At 36.0% G+C, this 22,903-nt stretch overlaps 1 protein-coding gene and 1 non-coding gene across 2 annotated transcripts in view; both read left to right on the forward strand.

Moving 5' to 3' along the window:
- UBR1 (ubiquitin protein ligase E3 component n-recognin 1) overlaps positions 1–22,903 on the forward strand; it is a 147,227-nt gene that overhangs the window by 16,321 nt on the left and 108,003 nt on the right. Inside the window, exons 3-4 of the mRNA XM_044231333.1 lie at positions 1,380–1,458; positions 15,990–16,100. Coding sequence (XP_044087268.1) covers positions 1,380–1,458; positions 15,990–16,100 — 190 coding nt within the window. The remainder of the gene's footprint in view (positions 1–1,379; positions 1,459–15,989; positions 16,101–22,903) is intronic.
- Positions 18,025–18,128, forward strand: LOC122894881. Its single transcript, XR_006381887.1, has one exon. It is a non-coding gene; the product is annotated as a U6 spliceosomal RNA (small nuclear RNA).

Raw genomic sequence — 22,903 nt, forward strand, 5'->3', positions numbered from 1 at the left:
TCTAAGAGCAGGTGTCTTAAACATCAGGGTAGTACAGAGAACATTTTTACTCCTTACTCCTGCCTGACGTTTTCATCTTTTACATCTTAGCTGTACTCTAGTTTTAGTGGGGTGTTTTTCCCTCTTTACTAGAGGTAGTTCAGGTTAGGAGTGAATTTTTAGGCTTCATAAATTCAGAGAATTGTTTTTGGCTTCACTATAATTCTAGGTTTGACTGATTTACTTAGTTAACAGTTGTTGAGCACACAGTATCTTTATCCTGTTCTTTTCTCAGAAAAAAGTCAGCTTTTGTATCTTGTGTACTATTTTACTACATACGTAGTAAGGTTTGTTTATCTTCTTTTTTTTAGTATATGTGCTGCCGAAGCGAGCACTGTTTATCTTATATATTTTTTAGCTGAAGCCCAATCAGTCTCAGCTAAATTGTGATAGATATTTATAGATCTCGCTTCTCTAAAAGTCTCATGGAGGCATTTTAAACAACTGGGGAAATGGTACTAGCATCTAGTGGATAGAGGACAGGGTTGCTCCTGAAGCATCCTGTAGTGCACGGTACAGTCTCCTCTATCCCCAGTAAGTAATTACCCAGTTCGGAATGTCAGTACTGCTGAGGTTGAGAAATTCTGCTCTAAATAGGTCAGTAGATCATATATATTTTCAAGAGTATAATTAGGCAATCTTTATTTCCTAATAAGCTTTAAAATTATTTTTTAAACTTGCTAGTGCCATTTCTTCAACTCTTGAAAATCAGATATTTTAAAAATTTCTTTTGCACTTTTCACCAGTTTATGTTGCTCTTAATATTTTTCTGGAAATGTTAAATAAGGTAGTGACTTCTTAGAGTTACTATTAGGGAAGAGATGAAGAGAGATTGAATTTTTTTTGTTCATTCTATAAATATTAATTGAATACCTGTTAGGTGCCCAGCACTGTTCTAGGTGCTTAGGACATAACAATATACAAAATAAAGAAACAATCCTGCCATTACGCGGCTTACATTCTAATAAATTTTGTCTTTATCCAAGCCTCATTTACCAGTGACCAATCAGTGTTTGTAAAAAAATATATGTTTATAAAGGCAGGAGGGTAAGACGATGACAGTTAATGGATAAAACAGCTAGTCATTTGTCATAAAACTAATTTTGATTTGCAACTTAACAGTCTGAAATCAGGTAAAAGCTCAAAATATTGAGGATGACTTAAGAAGCAAAACCAATTGTAAGTATTCAAATATGGCTAAAATTATTTGGAATTTAGTGTTTGAAACATTTTGATATTCAGCTTGTGCACCACACAGGAAACTCATTCACATTGTATTAACACCTTAAACATCATTGGTGTCCTGTAAATTTTGGAATCTAATTTTTAATTTTTTTCAGGGACTGTGCAATTGACCCAACATGTGTACTCTGTATGGACTGCTTCCAGAATAGTGTTCATAAAAATCATCGTTATAAGGTATGAAAATAGATCCGTAATATCTCTAGATTAGCAGGAACCTGGTGGCCATCAAGTACTGAATTCCTACCAGTACTTGAAATCCTGCTGTAATAGCTCTGATATGTGAACCTTTAGTTCTGGTTAAATATCATGTGATAGGAGATCTACTACCTCAAAAGGCAGCCCTTTGTATAATTTTTTGGTGAGATATATCATGTTTATACAAGATATTATATAAAGCATATGAACACTTAGAGAATAACTATGATGCAAACATCTGTATAACCACTACTTAGGTCAAGAATAGGCATTGTCAGCTCTCAGAGGTGTCCTTTTTATCCCTTCTACATCAGTCTTTCTCTCTCCCGTTGTGATAACCTTTCTCCAGTGTTGTGTGATAATGGTTTCCTTGATTTCTCTCTTAGTTTATCACCCAAATCACATTGAATAGTTTTATCTATTTTTGAGCTTTGTATAGACAGAGTCATGCTATATCTTTTTCTTGTTGAGTATTATGTCTAATAACTATAGTTTGTCCAGTGACCTTCAAGTATTCAATAGTCCATGTTGTCTCTATTCATTGTACCATATATGTGGATTGTTTCTAGTTTGGGGCTGTTATGAACAGTTGTGCTGTGAACATTCTTATTTGTGTATTTTGGTACACATGTCCAGTAGTTTCCCTAAAGTACAGATCTGGAATAGAATGTGGAGTTCTAGGGTATGTGAATCATTAGTTATAATAAGTAATGTCACATTGTTTTCCTAAGTGTGTATACTAATTTATAGTCTCTCCAGCAGTATGTGAAAGTTCCCATTGCTGCATATTCTTGGAAGAGTTAGTCTTGTCAGGCATTTTAATTTTAGCCAGTCTGGTGGGTCTATAATAGTATCACATTGTGGTCTTAATTTTCCTAATTACTAATGAGGTTGAGGGGTTTTTTCCTTACTTGTTACATTTTTAGACAACTTTGTTATTTTGAGCTGAAATGTGTTTCTCACATATTTGTATTGGTTCTATACTTTGTATACTCTGGGCCTAGACAGATGTTGATTTTATTGATGGTTCTCCTTAACATCCTGTTAGATATGCTAAGGTCCTGTATAAATGTATATAACATCTTAAAGGTATATCTGTGTCTTCTATAGAGTTGAAAGCACTATTCATGTTATGAGACTGGCCTCAACATTACTACTTCTGTGTCAGGAGGTGATGGGCTATTGATAAAGATTATAAGTATTATTAGAATAAATAGATAGAGGAACCTATGATATAGTGTGGTTAAAATGTTTTCCCAAGATTGCAAAGCTAATTGCTGATGAGATTTATAAAGTTAAGCATTTGTTAACTTTATTCCATATTTCCATATTTTCTTACCACCTCCGTTAATTATAGTATTGCTTATGCTGGAAAGCCAAAGAAAGAATGCCGGAAGTAGAGACATGAGAAAGTTGTTAATTTCTTCTCATTTTTACTGTGGGAGACTAATGATCTCCCAGAGATGCTAAAAGTCTTAAGACCAAAGTTTTCCAGTTCCTCAGACTTCAAGACTTCTAAGCTTATGCTTTCTAAACTTTGGGATCTTGGGGGTCAGTACAGTTTGCAAAAGCTTTGAATGAGACATAGGGTTTTCAATTTTTCTTTGGCTAATTAAGTTGAGTTTTTGTTTTGTTTATTTTGTTGTTTTTTTTTTAAGAATGATTCTTTTTTTTTTAAGATTTTATTTATTTATTTGATAGAGAGAGATCACAAGTAGATGGAGAGGCAGGCAGAGAGAGAGAGAGAGAGAAAGATGGAAGCAGGCTCCCCGCTGAGCAGAGAGCCCGACGTGGGACTCGATCCCAGGACCCCGAGATCATGACCCGAGCCGAAGGCAGCAGCCCAACCCACTGAGCCACCCAGGCGCCCATTAAGTTGAGTTTTAATTTTAAAAAGGACACATGGACAGCAACCAAATATACCTGCCATTTCCTTTAATTTTATAAAGGAAAAAGATATTTTAATTCCAGGAAAGTAGGATAATCCCAGAATAAAGACCAGTCCTTTAAGTTGTATCCATGTAGCTCTGTGAAAGAGCTCACTACATTTCTTCCTTTTCTGGTTTTTCTGTAGAATGGTAAAAACTTGGTTGTTAAATTTTGGGAACCTTTTCACCAGGCTATCTTCAAGTTTTTAAAGCTTACCAGTTTACATCATCACCACAAAGCACTCTTTTTTGGAGCATACCTAGGTTTGCCATCTTGAGGTTTTGCAGAGCTCATCTTACAGAAGAAGGTGCTTACATTGACTTACTCAGGAACCTTTGAGTCATCCGAAGGATGAGGTGTTTTATGCCTAATAAAAGATGATGTCTATAAGCTTTAAAAAATATTACCCATCGGGGTTCCTGGGTGGCTCAGTGGGTTAAAGCCTCTGCCTTCAGCTCAGGTCATGATCCCAGGGTCCTGGGATTGAGCCCCACATCAGGCTCTCTGCTTAGCAGAGGGCCTGCTTCCTCCTCTTTCTCTGCCTACTTGTGATCTCTGTCAAATAAATAAATAAAATCTTTAAAAAAAATATTACCCATCAAATGTGAGTATGAAGGGAACAGAGCACTTTTGATGAGAGAATAAATTGATAGACTCTCTCTGACATACCTGTATATGTGGTGAAATTTCTAAAGAAAAGCAAGTGAATGACGAATAAGCATACTACAGGTGAGTGGTAACTTCTATGGCAGGTAAGAGAATGGGATTCTGGAGGATTGCACAGGCAGTTTTAGCAGTATTAATATTCTCTTGGGTTGGGTGCTGGGTTCATGGGTGTTCATTTCATTGTTTCACTTTATAACTTACCTGTAACTTAACTTTGTAATTTACCTTACTGTGTATATCTTTTGTGTAATAAAACACTTCATAGAAGAAAACAGCCATTTAAAAAAAAAAAAAAAGAAAAAGATTGGAAGAAATAAGAAGGGGTATCTGTTGCTCCAGAGAACACAAAGAAGAGTAATAACAGGGGACAGACCAAAGATTGGACACTGTGAAGAAGACAGAACCAAGAAAAACTTTTAGTGGCAGGGTAGTCCAAACAACTTGAGAACAAGAAAATAACAAAGTTGAAATTTTGAACTGTTTATTCTGCTGTGTGAATGTGACTCTTCATGATCTCTAGGTTCTCCATAGTTTATCCCTTAATGTACAATGTGACTATAGTTGGTAACACTGTACTGTGTAGTTGAAATCTGTTAAAAGAGTACAACTTAAATGCTTGTACACACATTAAAAAAAGTAAATATAAAAAAAGAATATACTGCCGTACTATTTTTTTTAAATAACCTGAAGCTAACCTGTGCATTTTCTCTTCAAAGACCCACTGTTAAAGATTTTTTTTGAATAGTAGATGTTTCCTTTATTGAAAGCAAGGAAAATGAGTTACAACCAACAATATTATAGGCATGCCTGGTTTTATAGCGCTTTACTTAATTTTGCAGATACCATGCTTTTTATACTTGAAAGTTTGTGGCAGTCCTGTGTCAAGTCTGTTGGTACTATTTTTCCAACAGCATTTGTTCAGTCCATGTCTCTGTGTTACATTTTGGTAATTCTTGTGATATTTCAGACTTTTTCATTATTATTACATTTGTTATGGTGATCAGTGACCTTTGCTATTACTATTATAATTGTTTGGGGCTGTCATGAATCGTACCCATATAAGACAGCAAACTTAGTTTATAAAGGTTGTATGTGTTTTGACTGCTCTACTGACTGCCTATTCCCCTCTCTCTCACTCTCCTCAGGCCTCCCTATTCCCTGAGACCCAAATGTATTGAAATTTTGCCATTTAATAACCCTGCAGTAGCCTCTAAGGTTCAAGTGAAAGGAAGAGTCACATATCTTTTACTTTTAATCAAAAGCTAGAGATGGTTAAGCTTGGTGGGGAAGGCATGGTGAAAGCTGAGTTGGGCTGAAAGCTAGATCTTTTATGCCAGTTAGCTAAGTTGTTAAAAGAAATTAAAAGTGCTACTGCAGTGAACACATGAATGATTAGAAAGCAAAACAGCCTTATTGCTGATAGGAAAAAGACTGAGGGATATGGATAGAAGGTCAGATCAACCACAACAGTCCCTTAAGCCAGCCTAATCCAGAGCAAGACTGTAATGCTCTTCAATTCTGTAAAGGCTGAGAGAAGTGAAAAAGCTACTGAAGAAAAGTCAGAACCTAGCAGAGGTTGGTTTAGGGGAAAAAGCCATCTCCGTAACATAAATTACGAGGTGAAGAGCTAAGTGCTGATGTAGAAGCTGCAAGTTCTCCAGGAGATCTCGGGGAGATCATTAATGAAGGTGGCTTCACTCAACAACAAATCTTCAGTGTAGACAAAACATCTTTGTATTGGAAGAAGATGCCATCTAGGACTTCAATAGCCAGAGAGAAGTCATTGCCTGGCTTCAAAAATTCGAAAAATATGCTGACTTTTTTGTTACGAGCTAATGCAGCTGATGTCTTGAAGTTGAAGCCAGTGCTCATTTACATTTCTGAAAATCCTAGGGTCCTTAAGAATTACACGAAAACTACTTTGCCTGTGCTCTGTAAATGGAACAGCAAAGCCTGGATGAAAACATTTCTGTTTACAACATGGTTACTGAATATTTTAAGCTCACTGTTGAGACCTACTGCCCAGATAAAAGATTCTTTTCAAGAGGCGCCTGGGTGGCTCAGTTGTTTAAGTGACTGCCTTCGGCTCAGGTCATGATCCTGGAGTCCCGGGATCAAGTACCTCATCGGGCTCCCTGCTTGGCAGGGAGTCTGCTTCTCCCTCTGACCCTCCCCCTTCTCATATTCTCTCTCTCTCAAATAAATAAAATCTTTTTTAAAAAAAATATTCTTTTCAAAATATGACTGTTTACTGACAGTGCATCTTGTCACCCAAGAGCTCTGATGGAGATGTAAAATAAGATTAATGTTGTTTTGATGCTAACACAGCATCCATTTTGCAGCCCGTGGATCAAAGAGTCATTTCAACTTTCAAATCTTATTTAAGAAACACATATCAGAGGCACCTGGGTGGCTCAGTGGGTGAAAGCCTCTGCCTTCAGCTCAGGTCATGATCCCAGGGTCCTGGGATCGAGCCCCACATCGGGCTCCCTGCACGCCTGTCTCTCTGCTTACTTGTGGTCTCTGTCTGTCAAATAAACAAATAAAATCTTTTTTTTTTTAAGAAACATACCAAAAAAAGAAACATACCATAACACTACAGCTGCTATAGATAAGTGATTCCTCTGATGAGTCTGGGCAAAGTAAATTGAAAAGTTTATAAAGAGGATTCATCATTTTAGATTAAGAACATTCATGATTCATGTGAAGAAGGAGAAAACATGAACAGGAATTTGGAAGAAGTTGATTCCAACCCTCAAGGATGACTTTGAGGGGTTCAGGACTTGATTAGGGGAAAACAACTGCAGATGTGATAGGAATAGCAAGAGAACTAAAATGAGAAGTGGAGCCTGAAGATGTGACTGAATTTCTGCAAGCTCATGATAAAACTGTAATGGATGACGAGTTGCTTTTGATGGCTGAGCAGCAAAAGTGGTTTCTTGAGAGAGAATCTACTCCTGGTGAAGACTGTTGAAATGACAATAAAAGATTTAGAATATTCCATAAACATAGTTGATAAATTAGTGGCAGGGTTGGAGAGGATTGACTTCAATTTTGAAAGAAGTTCTAGTGTGGGTAAAACACCATCAGATAACATTGCATGGAACAGAGGAATTGTTCATTGAAGAGTCCATCAATGTGGTATGCTTTATTGTTGTCTTATTTTAAGAAATTGTTGCAGCCATGCCTTCTCTGGCAGCCACCACACTGATCAGTCAGCAGCCATCAACATCAAGGCAAGACCCTCCACCAGCAAAAAGATTACCACTTATTGAAATCTTAGATGATGGCTAGCATTTTTAACAGTAAAATATTTTTAAATTAAGGTACATATACCTTTTTTTTTAACTATAATGGCACTTAATAATTTAAATATGTAATAAACTACAGTATAGTGTAAATGTAACTTTTATAAGTACTGGGAAACCAAAAAAGTCATATGACTCACTTTATTATGCTATTTGCTGTATTTCAGTGGTGTGAAACTGAACCTGTGTGATCTCTGAGGTATGCCCATATTCACACAGTCTTCCCCTTTACTCAGAAATAAATGTCTCCAAATGAAGTTTATAAAGTTGTGAAAGAAAAAATTTCTCATGGTAGACTTATACGGAAATAGCAAAATATATAAATTATGCATTTAATTTTTGGTATTTCTTTTAAAACATATTATATATATAATACTTAACCAACGTTTATTTTAACTATTACTTATTATTGGGGGAATGTAATTAGGATACAGTTGTGTTTTTTTATGGTAAGCAGTGTTGCTATAAACATCTTTTTCTTAAAGATTAATCTATTTTAGAAAGTACACATGTGAGCAGGGGGACGGGCAGAGGGAGATATGGAGAAACTCAAGCTGACTCCACACTGGGGCTCCTAATTCTCTACCCTAAGATCATGATCTAAGCCAAAATCAAGATTCAGATCCTTAACCAACTAAGCCACCCAGGCACCCTGCTATAAACATCTCTATGTGTGAGTCACTTTTCTGTATGTAGGATTATTTCCTTAGGATAGGTTCTCAGAGGTGGAATTACTGGTTTAAAAAATATGGACATTTCAGGAAATAAAAAACAAGCCTCAGATTAGGTGAAAGTGTACAATACATGTATGTGATAAAGGACTGGTATCCGAAACATACAAAGTACTCTTAAACAGTAAGAAAATTAATAATCCAGTTTAAAAATGGGCAAAAGATTTGAAACAGACTTCACCAAGGAGATGTATAAATGGCCAGCAAGTACATGAAAAATGCTTAGCATCGTCTGTTTTTAAAGCAAGAATGAAGTACCACTACATACCTATTAGAATGGCCAAAATCCAAAGCACTAACAACACCATATGCTGATGAAGTTAGGATCAACAGGAACTCTTATTCATTCCTGAGGGAAATGCAAAATCGTACAGCTACTTTGGAAAACATTTTGGCAGTTTCTTGCAGAAGTAAACATACTGTAACCATATGATCCAGCAGTTGTGTTCCTTAATATTTACCCAAATAAACTGAAAACTGCACAAGCATGTTTATAGCAGCTTTTTTCACATTTTCCAAAACTTGGAAGCAACCAAGATGTCCATCAATAGATGAATAGATAAACCAACTTTGGTACCGTTACAATGGAATATTCTTCAGTGATAAAAAGAAATGAGCTAGTAAAAGAGATGACAGGACCTTAAATGATCATATTGCAACGTGAAGGAAGCTACTGTGAAAGCCTACATACTGTGTGGTTCTAGCTGTATCACATTCTGGGAAAGGCAACACGGTGGAGACTAAAAAGTAGAACCTGACAATGGTGGTGAGAGGGATGGAAGAATGAATAGGTGGAGCACAGGGGATATTTAGGGTAGTAAAGCTATTCTGTAAGATACTGTATTGGTATATACATGTCATTATTAATATGTTAGAACCAAAAAAGTATGCAACACAGAGAACCCCAGTATAAATTATAGACTTTAGTTAATAATGTATCAAAAAACAATGTATCGGGGTGCCTGGGTGGCTCAGTGGTTTAAGCCTCTGCCCTCAGCTCAGGTCATGAACTCAGGGTCCTGGGATCAAGCCCCACGTCAGGCTCTCTGCTTCCCCCTCTCTCTCTGCCTGCCTCTCTGCCTACTTGTGATCTCTCTCTGTCTATCAAATAAATAAATAAATAAATCTATTAAAAAATCATTAAAAAAAAACAGTGTATCAACATTGACTTAGCCAGTTGCAACAAATGTATCACTCCAATACAAGGTGTCAGTAATGGGGAAACTGATGGGGGTGGGGAAGTCGAGGTATATGGGAACTTGGTATTTTCTGCTTATTTTTTCTTTAAGCCTAAAACTGTTCTAAAAAAGTCTGTTAATTTTTAAAAATGAATCTCAAAGTTTCCTAATACATTTTACAAAAGTGCCTCATGAAAGAATTACACTAAATGTACTACAATTAGTGGTACAGAATCTCACAGAACCTGCAGAAACCTTTAAATAGAAACCCTTTAAACTAAAACCTTTCAAACTGAACCCAACTTAAAACAATTTTTCCTCTACTTCATTGAAAAGTATTTTCTTTTTTTTTTTTTTTAAAGATTTTATTTATTTATTTGACAGAGAGAGATTACAAGTAGGCAGAGAGGCAGGTAGAGAGAGAAGGAGGAGGAAGCAGGCTCCCTGCTGAGCAGAGAGCCCGATGCGGGACTCGATCCCAGGACCCCGAGATCATGACCTGAGCCGAAGGCAGCGGCTTAACCCACTGAGCCACCCAGGTTCCCGAAAAGTATTTTCTTGATTATTCTTAGTTGTTTCTCTTTGCTTATTCTGGAATGGTGAGTATGAAATATCCCTGCATTGCTGCTTTGCCATCTTCCTGGATCATAGGAACAAGGCTGTTTATTTTGCCATCATCCTTGCTGACAGGGCCAGGGTCATTGATTTGATAAGTAGATTAAATTCCAGAAGCTGTGATCACAATAATGTAGCTTTGATAAAAACAGAACCAAAATAGTGACTGAGTTCACCTAATTATGTATCTTCTCATACCTTGGAAGCTGATACCAAAGCCAGGCCAGCTTCTAACGTTTGTGTCCTTTTATTGAACACATTGCAGGGTCAGTTAGAATAAATCTGAAGAAGAAAACAAAGCCCATTACCAGTTTTCTTTTTCTTTGTCCCTTTCCCATGTATGTCTCTATCTTCATTTACTAAATTTCAATGATATGTTTATGTGTCCTTCATCCCCATCTGACTATAAACTCTGCAGGACAGGGCCCAGGTCTCATGTATCATGTACTTTACACCTCTTGTGTCTTTCATAGTACCTGGAATATGGAGGCTTTCAACAAACGTCTCTTGAAGTTTGGGGATCAAAAGGACTAGACCATAGGTAGAGCTGATATCTAACATTTAATTATAAAGATAATCATGAGGGTCTATTTTAACATCAGCCTGCTGTAATCTTACATGATGAGATTGATATTCTTATATTGTCTTTGAAACAACAGCACTAAAAATAATTAATTTATCCAGGCAATATAATAAAACTACCTTTTAAAAAATTCAAACAATACAGGAAAATATAAATTAAAATTATAGTTGCCTTTCTGTCTCATTGTACTTTCTTTATTAAACTGAATACAATTTAGTGTATATACATCCTTACAAATCTTTATGTATTTATAAACATGCACACACATTTATATGTTTAGGAGGGGTGTGTATATGTGGTGTATACAAATGGATCTTAAACTATATATCCTGTCTTGCAATTTGTTTTCAGCCTAACAGTATGTAAAGGGAATAATTCTATGTTGATATGTATAACAACTCTCCTGCCTTATTAATTGATTAATTGTTGCATGTATTCCTTTGTGGGATTGTATCATCATATATTTATTTAACCCTCCCCTTTTTTTAGACAATTATGTTGTTTCCAGCTCTTCACTGACCAATAATATTGGAATGTACACATACACTTTTGTTTTCATATGAACCAGTGTATATATATCCAAGAATGCCTGATGCTAGATATTTAGAGGTAGATTTTCTGGATTGAAGGGTATATGCATTTAAAATTTTGTTAGATTTTTGCCAAATATTTTCCTTGAATTACCATGAGCTTACATTCTCAGTAAAAGACTATGAAAATGGGAGTGCCTGTGTGGCTTTGTTGGTTAGGTGTCTGCCTTCAGCTCAGGTCATGGTCCTGGGTCCTGAGATTGAGCCCCATGTTGGGCACCCTGCTCAGCAGAGAGTCTTCTACTCCCTCTCTCTCTGCCCCTCACCCCCACTTGTGCTCTCTCTCTCAAATAAAAATCTTAAAAAAAAAAAAAAAAGAAAAGAAAATGTTCTTTTTCTACAGCTGTCCCCAATCTTTATTTAATCAGTCTTTTCTTTTACATTTTGCCATCTTGTTAGATTTCAGATTATTGAAGAATGTCATTACTTTAAGTTGCATATCTATTTGTAGTAAAATCAAACATACACTTAACTTTTGATTCAGCAATCCTACTTCTAGGTTACCCAAATGAAATGCAAACATTTGCCCACACAAAGACTTGTGCATGAATATCTTTTCATATTTTAAATGTATATTCAATTTCTTTTGTGTTACTATTTCTTTACTCATTTTTCTGTTGTTTTTTAACTTATTGCTATGTTACATACTTCACAAATATTTTCTTAATAATGTTTGTTTTTTAAAAACTTTTATAATTTTTTTTATTTTTTATATGTTTTTTAAAAACTTTTAAGTGAGATTTATTGAGATAAAGTTTATATAAAATAAAATCTACACTTAAGGTGTACAGTTTGAGGTTTTCACAAACATTATATAGTTCGGTAACCATCGCCGCGATCAAGATATGTTTGCTCATCTGCCAAACTCCTTTGCATTCAGTTGTCTTGTCTCCATATCCCTGGTTCCTGGTAGTCACTGAACTGTTTTCTGCCCCTATATTTTTGCCTTTTCAGAATGTCATATAAATGAAATCAAATAGTATGTAGTGTTTCCTGTTTGGCTTTTTTCTCTTAGCGTATTGCCTTTGAGATCCTCTCATATATCAGCATTTGTTCCTTTTTATTGCTGAATGGTATGCCTTTGTGGGGATCTGCTACAATTTATTATCTTTCATCATTGGTGCACATTTGAGTTGTTTCCAGCTTTTAAATAAAGCTTTTTTAAACATTCATGTACAAGTCTTTGTGTGGGCAAATGTTTGCATTTCATTTGGGTAACCTAGAAGTAGGACTGCTGAATCATAAGTGTATGTTTGATTTTATAAGATCTGTTTTTTGCCTTCTAACTTGATTTATGCTGTCATTTGTCCTGACATTTTAAATATATATGTTGTTAAGTTTGCCATATTTTTTAAGGCTTCTAAATTTTGTGCCTTGCTTCTATGCCATTCCCTATTCTAAGATGATGCTTTTACTTTTTTAAAAAGAAGATTTTATTTATTTATTTGACAAAGAGATAGAGCCAGAGGGCACAAGTTGGGGGAATGGCAGAGGGAGAGGGAGAAGCAGTCTCCCCACTGAGCAGGGAGCCCAACGCAGGGCTTGTTTCCAGACTTCTGGGATCGTGACCTGAGCTGAAGGCAGACCCTTAACTGACTGTGCAACCCAGGTGCCCCTAGTCTGTCAGTTTTAATGGTATCTTTAATTCCTCTTACTACCTGTGTAATAGTTAATAATCTTATGTTACTTTCTCTTCCACTTGTCCCAGTTTTTAACTGTAACCCTTCTGATTGTTAGATCATACAATGTTTACATTCTTCATCCATGTCCTTACTTTTGATTTGTTCTTAACTCTGCAACTAAATTTTTTTTTTAAAGATTTTATTTATTTATTTGACAGAGAGAAATCACAAGTAGGACAAGTAGGCAGAGAGGCAGGCAGAGAGAGGAAGGAAAGCAGGCCCCCTGCTGAGCAGAGAGCCCGATGTGGGACTCGATCCCAGGACCCTGAGATCATGACCTGAGCTGAAGGCAGCGGCTTAACTCACTGAGCCACCCAGGCGCCCCTCTGCAACTAAATTTGTAAAATGTTCACCATTTGTCCTTTTTCTCAGGTCTTTCTAGTCATCTCTTGGTCAGATGAAGCTCATACTCTAAGAATTGATGAACTAGTTTGTGGGTCAAATCTGATTCACTGCCTGTTTTTGTATGGCCTGCAAGCTAAGTTTGTTTTTGTATTTCTAGATGATTGGGGAAAGATAAGAAAAGTAATAATTTATGATACATGAAAATTATGTGAAATTAAAATTTCTATTTTATGAAAATTATATAAAATTAAAATTCTAGTACCCATAAATCAAGCTTTATTGGAATATATCCATGCTCTTTTATGTATTTATTGTCTATGGCTCTTTCTGCACTACAACAGTAGATTTGAGTAATTCAGCAGAAATTATATCACCTGAAAAGCCTAACATATTTACTGTCTGTTCCTTTTTTTTTTTTTTTTTTTTTTTTAAAGTAGGCTCCTTTCTCAGCATGGAGCCCAACAGAGGGCTTGAACTCACGAGTTCAAGCGCTAAGCTGAGATCAAGAGTCACATGTTTAACTGACTGAGCCTTTCAGGCTCCCCACTACATGTTCCTTTACACGTAAAGTGTGCTGATCTCTATTCAAGTAGATTCCTCAGGAGAGATTCATGTATACAGTATTCCTGATGTTCTGACATGTTCAAAATTGTAATTTTATAGATTGGTTAGAGATAACATCCTTGATTTGCATTTTTTTTCCTTGAAGACACAGCTCTGCTATTGTCTTGTTTTATATGTTGTCATTGAGAAGTCTGATAACAGTCTAATTTTCTTGCTACTGTATTATTTCATCTTTTTGCCAGAAAGCCTTAGGACATTTATCTTTACAGTCTTAGAACTTTAGTAGGATATACTTCAGAGCTGATCATCCTAGGTGAGTTTTAGTGACTCATGGGTACTTCCAGTGTGTAGACTCAGGTCTTCTTTTATTTTAGGAAGTTTCTTTGGATTACAGTTTTAAATATCAGCTCTGTTCCATTGTTTAGATTTTCTTCTTTGGTGACTCCAGTCATGCCTATTTTCTGTTGGCAACCCCTTTCTCTCTAACCCTGTATTTAATTACTGCATTTTCATTTCTCAGTTGCTTTTCCTGCTTTGTTTAATGTTATGTATTAAATTTTCATTTGAATCTGTTGTCTTGGGCACCTTGTAATTTAGAATTCATTTCTGGTAGGATTTTCTAGTTCTCTTCTGGTTTTGTTTTGTTTTTGTTTTTGTTTTTGTTTTTCCTGAGTTCAGTCAGGTCTCATTTATCCCTTTTTTGTCCACTTCTGTTCTTAGTTTCTTCATTTCTAATTAAAGGTGCTTTAATCTGATTAAGGACTTTCGTATCCCCCAGATGCTTGTTTGAGGCTATGTAATTAAGTTTGGAGCCTTATATTACAATTTCCTTTAGCTTTGTGATTGGATTTTGGCTCTTACTGCAATTTTGGCCTTTCTTTTTTGGTAATAGTTTTGTATGAATGTGGTCTACCTCTAGTCTTTTTTATTTCATGGATAGGGTCCATAATTGGTCTCTTCTGTCAGTTGCCCTCTTCTTTTTTTTTTTTTTAAAGATTTTATTTATTTGACGGAGATCACAAGTAGGCAGATAGGCAGGCAGAGAGAGAGAGAGGAAGGGAAGCAGGCTGTCCGCTGAGCAGAGCCCGATGCAGGGCTCGATCCCAGGACCCTGAGATCATGACCCGAGCCGAAGACAGAGGCTTTAACCCACTGAGCCCACCCAGGCGCCCCCAGTTGCTCTCTTCTGTGTAATTTCTTTTATAGATGATGCTGGTGGTAGAGGTGAGGTGAGGAGAGCATTTGGCCTGTGTTGTTTCTCTCATTTCTGTAGGATCCTTAATTTTACCTTTTTATTTCCTTGTTTCATTTACTGCCACACTGTTCAGGGCTTATCACCTTTTTTTTTTTTTTTTTAAAAAAAAAACATATTTCATTTTCCTCCAAAAGCAACACTTCTCTCAGGTTGCTACTTCTGGTCATGCTCATTTTTAATCTTTCGCTGGGAACTGCCTCGTCTCAGCCTATGTTCCCCAGTATTGGTCGTGGCTTTGTATGTGCTTCATCTAAGTCCTCTATACCCTTCTGTTTTCTTTCTTGAAGCTTCTTAAGCCCCTCTCTCATCTGCGTTTGTAGGCTTGAAGTGATAGGCAATAGGAACTCTAATGGAACAAGTCATTTGAAGCCTGTGGCGTGTACTTTTCATCTCTCAATAATGCTGCAGACATGAATCCTGTGTGGTTTTCTTGCTCTCCTTGTTTATGTTTTGGAGGAAGGTTTTGGGGAAGATTCAAAATCAGGCCATAGTCATCATCCTCTATCTGGATTCATGTATGTTGCATCATTTTTGCTGTTGTTGTTTGCAGGAACTTTGAAAGGAAAAGTAAATAGTAACTAATAATAATAATAAAAGTAAATAATTTTAGTTTCAGTGGAATATCAAATAGATGTAAATACTGTAAACATTTCTCAACTATGTAAGTATTATTATAATGATTTTTAGAAGTGTATTTAAGCAGAAAAATGTCATTACTCAAGCATTCTAGGTGTTGCATAGTGGGTTGGGTTTTTTTGCATACTTCATAGTCTGTTCTCCACTAGTACACAATTTTAAAAACTATTATTTAAAACTTAGGCGTTTCAAAGCATGTTTGTTTCAAAATTTTGTCAATTTTGAAGGCTCATTTTTGTTGTGATTGAGTGTTCAGATTTTGATTTATTTTGGTTAACTAAAGTGGGCTTTGGTTTTATTTGGTTTCTATTATATTAATGGCAGTTAAGTTTTAAGTATTGGGGAGCATTTATTATTTGAGTCATCTTCATCCTCCTCGCTTTGTAATATGTTTTAAAGTCAAGACAAACTCATTTTTCATTTATCAGATGCATACTTCTACTGGAGGCGGATTTTGTGATTGTGGAGACACAGAAGCATGGAAAACTGGCCCATTTTGTGTAAGTCATGAACCTGGAAGAGCAGGTACTACAAAAGAGGTAAGAGTACTCTTTTTAAAAATTAACTAATTATTTTAAGCTTGATGCAGTTAGGTAGAAAGAAATGTTATATTATGGATTAAACTCAATTCCATTAAAAATCCTGGTTTTTAATGTTCGAGTATTTATTCTACTCTTTATTTATTTGTCTAAAGAGTGAATTTCTGGGACGCCTGGGTGGCTCAGTTGGTTAAGCAGCTGCCTTCGGCTCAGGTCATGATCCCAACGTCCTGGGATCGAGTCCCACATCGGGCTCCTTGCTCAGCAGGGAACCTGCTTCTCCCTCTGTCGCTGCCTGCCATTCTGTCTGCCTATGCTCGTTCTCTCTCCCTCTCTCTCTGATAAATAAATTTTAAAAAAAGAAAAAAAAGAGTGAATTTCTTAGTTCTATTTGTTAAGCAGTCAATTTGATGGGTAAGAGTAATATAGAAGGCTAAAAGAGCAAATGGAACAGTAGAATTGACATGTAACTTCAATAATTACTTTTCGTAGAAAAATTACTTTTCTTAAAGAAAAGTAGTCAATAAATTGATTATCTACTATATATCCTAATCAAGAAAAGTGAGTAAGCCCAGATAAAGGCTATTAGGAGAATGAGGAAATAACTATAGACTGCAGGTAAAGAAGAAATTAAAAGGATTATAAAAGACTCTTTATAAGACTATGTGCAAATACATTTGAAAAATGGGTTATTTTATCAAGCTATATAAAATTTAAGCATTTATTCAAACATGGAGAAAACTTGAACAATTAATAACCAATGTAGAAATTCAGAATGTTGTCACAAGAAAGTACTTCCTAAGAAGTACTTCCTATGTTCAAATGATTTCAGAGTGACCCTTTTGAAAAACTGCAAGAAATAAATAGTTTTTGTACTCTTTAAACTGTTCCAGATAATCCTCTAGCAATGAATACCCCGAACCCCCAGATTTTGATCTCTTTAAGTACCATTATCCACTAAAAGAACTCAGGACTTGTAAAAATACCTGACCAGGTCTGAGTCAAGGATTAAGTAAGCTTATGAGGATGGGTTTGTGTCTAAAGAATCTAGGACCCAGCATGAAAGGGCTGTCATTGATCAGAGTTGGACAATTAGAGTATCAAAATAATACTAATTACAGTAACTGCTGTAACTGATTGAATCATAATATATGAAAATTCATGAGTTCCTAGTAAAACCAAAGAGAACTTAAATAATTTTGCCATGGCAGTGGTTATTATATCAGTTTCTCACACTGAAAACTGGTAATTAAAAGAATGAACTAAGCATTTATTCTACCTCTTTTTTTTTTTAATATTTATTTGTTTTAGAGAGGAAGAGAGTGTGTGAGCAAGAGTTGGGGGAGAGACATAGGGAGAGAGAGAATCTGAAGCACACTACACCCTGAACTTGCTCTAAACTTGGAGCCGTACTCAGGGCTCTATCCCAGGACCCTGAGATCATGACTTGAACCAAAATTGAGAGTTGGACGCTTAACCAACTGAGCCACTCAGGTACCCCTGTTCCACCATTTCAATAGGAATTGTATTTCTTGGTAAACAAGTATTTCCAGTTTACAAGGTAAAGCTATTCTTTCTGGCTGAATGCTACCTAGCTAATAGAGAAGGGATAATAGGATTAGAATAATTAACATTTTGTAAACCTTGAAGAAGTATTTGATTCAGGCAAGTTCATTAATGGATGCTAAACCCATGAAGACATGAGTTGATAAAGAACAATATTCATATAGTTCTAAATTGTCATCTCATAGATCACTTGCTAGGCATAAAGGAAAAAAGTAAAACTTTAAGTGGAGGTATTATATTGTCATCTCCTGAAACTGGTTAGTGGTATTAGCACCATTACTAGTAATGGAGTGAGATGGCATAATGAGCCTACTCACAGGATGTAAAATAAAGTACATAATTTAACATCTCAAAATCAGCTCACTTTGGTGGCACATTTGCTAAAATTGGAATGATAAAGAGAAGATTAACATGGCCCTGTGCAAGGATGACACAGAAATTTGTGAAGTATTCCATACTTTTATGATTTCACTCATATGTGGAATTCAAGAAACAAAACAGATGAGCATAAGGGAAAGGGGACAAAAAAGAGAGGGAGACAAACCATAAGAGACTCTTAACTATAGAGAATAAACTGGGGATTGCTGGGAGCAGGGGATGGGCTATATGGGTGATGGGTATTAAGAAGGGCTCTTGTGATAAGCACTAGCTATTATGTGTAAGTGATGAATCTCTAAATTCTACTCCTGAAACTAGTATTACACTATATGTTAACCAAAATTTAAATAAAAATTTGAAATATTGGGAAAAAACAAAAGTTCATAAAAAAAATTTTTTTTAAAATGAGTTAAGGAGGGGCGCCTGGGTGGCTCAGTGGGTTAAGCCGCTGCCTTCGGCTCAGGTCATGATCTCAGGGTCCTGGGATCGAGTCCCGCATCGGGCTCTCTGCTCAGCGGAGAGCCTGCTTCCCTCTCTCTCTCTCTGACTGCCTCTCCGTCTACTTGTGATTTCTCTCTGTTAAATTAAAAAAAAAAAAAATGAGTTAAGGTAACGTACTGTATAAATAGAATAAAAAACAAAACCAGATGATCATCTTATTAGATGTAGCAAAAGCATTTGACTAAATCCAACATACATTCATCATAAAAGGACTTAAACTTAAAACAGAAGGGAACTTCCTCAACCCTAATAGAGGACATTATGAAAAACTCCTAGCTATAAATATATTAGATAGGGCGCCTGGGTGGCTCAGTGGGTTAAGCCGCTGCCTTCGGCTCAGGTCATGATCTCAGAGTCCTGGGATCGAGTCCCGCATCGGGCTCTCTGCTCAGCAGGGAGCCTGCTTCCCTCTCTCTCTCTCTCTGCCTGCCTCTCTGTCTACTTGTGATTTCTCTCTGTCAAATAAATAAATAAAAATCTTTAAATATATTAGATACTTTCCCTCTGAGATCAGGAATGAGACAAAGATTCTGCTCTTATCACATCTATTCAATACTGTATTAGAGGTTCTGGCTAGGGCAATTAGTAATGCAAGAAAAAAAAGTAAAAGGCATCCATATTGGAAAGGAAAAAGTAGAACTAGCTCTATTTGCAGATGACATGATTTTATATATGGAAAGTCTTAAGGAATCCACACAAAAAAATTATTAGAACTATAAGTTTAAAAAAAAAAAAAGAACTATAAGTTCAGCAAGAATGTAGGATACAAGATAATTATACAGAAATCACTTGCTTTATACATCAGTAATCAAAAATCTGAAGAAGAAATTGAGAAAAAAATTCCATATTGGAATGTTCTATTCCAATATTTCCATATTCCATATTATAGTATCAAAGAGAATACAATATTTAGAAATAAATTAGCAAAAACAGCATAAAATTTATATTCTTTCACTGTTGAAAGAAATTAAAGACGATATCAATAAATGGAAAAACATCCCACTTTTTTAAAAAAAAGTTTTTGTTTTAATTCCAGTTAGTTAACATACAGGGTAATATTAGTTGCAGGTGTACAATATAGTGATTCAACAATTCCATACATTACCGGTGCTCATCATGACTAGTATGCTTCTTAATCCCTATCACCTGTTTCATCCATCCCTCTCCACACCTCTCCTCTGGTAACCATCAGTTTGTTTTCAGTAGTTAAGAACCTGTTTCTTGGTTTGATTCTCTCTCTCTTTCTTCTTTCTCCTTTGCTCATTTGTTTCTTAAATTCCACATATGAGTGAAATCATATAGTATTTTGAAGACTTAAAATTGTTAATGTGGCAGTCCATTGGCTATTTTTTCCCTAGCACCACCAAGCGATTAAACTTACTTCTCCGTTGACACTGACCAGGTATCCCACAAATTTAACTCAAGTCTGATACTCTCTGCTTGGTGATAACATCAGATTCCAGAGATTAAAGGCATAGTCTCACAAGCTTCCCCCATTTTAGATATCACTTGGAAGTCTAGGTTCTCTTTGCTTTTGCTTCTGACCAATTGGCTATAAATCAGAGATTCTCATAACCCTCTCTTCGGATTCCATTGATTTACTAGAGCAGCTCATATAACTAAGGAAATGAGATTTCCTAGATTTACTAGATTACCTATGTATTATAAAGGACTGTACTTCAGAAACAGCCAGATGGAAGAGGTGCATAGGGCAAGATATTTGGGGATGGGTTGTGGATTTTGCATGCCATTTGAGTGCACCACTCTCCTTAGAGCTCTGTGTGTTCACCAACCTAGAAGTTTCCCAAAATCTTGTCCTTTTGGGTTTTTATGGATGTTTCACTATAGGCACATGATTGATTGAATCATTGGTCATTGGTGGTTGTTTCAACCTTTACCCCCTTTTCCCTCTGCAGAGGTCAGGGGATAGGACTTGAAGTTCCAACCTTCAGATCACACGATCAGTTTGCCTGGCAACGAGCCTCCATCCTTAGTTGCTTTCTAAAAGTCACTTCATTAACATAATGAAAGACTTTAAAAATTCCTCCCAACACTTTAGAAATTCCAAGGGTTTTAGGAGCTGTATACCAGAGAATGGTGAAGACCAAATATATTTCTTCCTATACATCAGAATATCACAGGCCATACGCTGCAGTTAATCTACAGATTCAGTACAATTCCTATCAGAATTCCAACTGGGAAATTTTTTTTCTCTATTTTAGTAATTGATAAGCTTACATTAAAATTTATATAGAATTATAAGGGACCCAGAATAGCCAAAACAACCTTGAAAAAGAACAATTTGGAGAACTCACACTTCCCTATTTCAAAACCTACTACAAAACAACAGTAATCAAGACAATGTGGTATGACATAATGATATACAGAGATTATGAGAATAGGTTTGAGAGCCCAGAAATAAACCCACCTGTGGTTAGCTGTTTTCAACCAGAATATGAAGGGCACTCACTAGGAAAAGAATAGTCTTTTTATCAAATGGTACCAGAACAACTAGATAGCCACATGGAAAAGAATGAGTCTGGATCCCTAGCTCATATCATACATGAAAATTAGCTCAAAATGGATCAAAGACCTAAATGTGAGAATTAAAACTGTAAAACTCTTAGAAGAAACATAGAGGTAAATCTTTATTATCTCATATTTGGCAGTGGATTGATAGACATGACAGCAAAAGTCTGAGTAATAAAAGAAAAAATAGATAATTGGACTTTACCAAAGGACACTGTCAAGAAAATGAAAAGCCTACAGAATGGGAGAATTATGTTTGCAAATCATATTATCTAATAAGGGATTCATATCTAGAACTTAAAAAGAGCTCTTTAAACTCCATAATAAAAAGACAACCCAGTTTTTAAAGCCTGCAAATAGTCATTTCTTCATGAATAGTCATATATACTCTTCAAAGAGTATGTATACATAGATACACACGCAGCTAGTAAGCACATGAAAAGATGCTTAGCATTATTACTCATTAAGGAAATGCAAACCAAAATCATGACTTTGTTTTTCATACCCACTAATGGCTATAATCAAAAAGGCAAATAATAAGGAGTGTTAGAATGTGACAAAGTTGGAGCCCTCATACGCTTTGGTAGAAATGTAAGACTAGTGCAGCCACTTTGGAAAATAGTCTAGCAGTTCTTCAAATGATTAAATGTAGAGTTAACATAACACTCCAGCAACTCTACTTCTAGGTATATCCTCAAAATAATTGAAAACAGTTCAAGCAAATATTTAGACATAAACGTGCATGGTAACATTATTCATGATAGTATTATTAGAGAATAATATATTACTCATAATAAAAGTAGAAACAACTCAATGTCCATCAACTGATTAATGGATAAACAAATGTGAGTAAATTGGTACAATGTATTATTTGGCTATAAAAGGAAAATAATGAAACATGCTTCAGTTTGGAGGAACCCTGAAAACATTATGCTAAGTGAAAGAAGCCAATTATAAAAGATCACATTCTATGACTACATTTAAATGAAGTATCTGGAATAGGCACATTTAAAGGGACAGAAAATGGGGTAGTGGTTCTTTAGGTCTAGGGGCATGGAGTCATTGGGTGGCAGAGGAAGAAATCACTAAGGAGTGTTTTTGTTTTTGTTTTTTTGAGGTGATGAAACTGGTCTAAAACTGATGTGGTGATAGTTACAAATATGTGTAAATAAACTAAAACCGTTAAGTAGTATATTTTGAGTGAGTAGTATAGTATGTGAATTATATCTTAAGCTGTTAAAAATATTGAAGTACCTAGAGTTTCTCTTATGAAATATGTATATTTTTTAATATTGATTTGAGAGAGAGATTGCACGGGTTCATGTCCATTAAGGGATAGAGGGAGAGGGACAGAGAATCTCAAGCAGACTCCCCATAGAGCATGGAGCCTTTCACAGGGCTCCATCTCATGACCCATGATATCAATCATGATCTGAGCTGAAATCATGAGTGGGATGCTTAACTGACTGAGCCATCTGGCCCCACTTACGAAATACTCTTGATAAAAATGTTTAGCCCAGGGGCGCCTGGGTGGCTCAGTGGGTTAAGCCGCTGCCTTCGGCTCAGGTCATGATCTCAGGGTCCTGGGATCGAGTCCCGCATCGGGCTCTCTGCTCGGCAGGGAGCCTGTTTCCTCCTCTCTCTGCCTGCCTCTCTGCCTGCTTGTGATCTCTATCTGTCAAATAAATAAATAAAATCTTTAAAAAAAAAAAATGTTTAGCCTGAACTTAGTAAAACCTTGAGGTTTAAATTTTTAGAAAATACAGGGGAGACATGAACACAATAAAGAAGACCACAAGGAAAAAAAAAAAAAAAGAAGACCACAAGGA

Source organism: Neovison vison, chromosome 13 (assembly GCF_020171115.1).
Source record: "Neovison vison isolate M4711 chromosome 13, ASM_NN_V1, whole genome shotgun sequence".
Classification (NCBI taxonomy): domain Eukaryota; kingdom Metazoa; phylum Chordata; class Mammalia; order Carnivora; family Mustelidae; genus Neogale; species Neogale vison.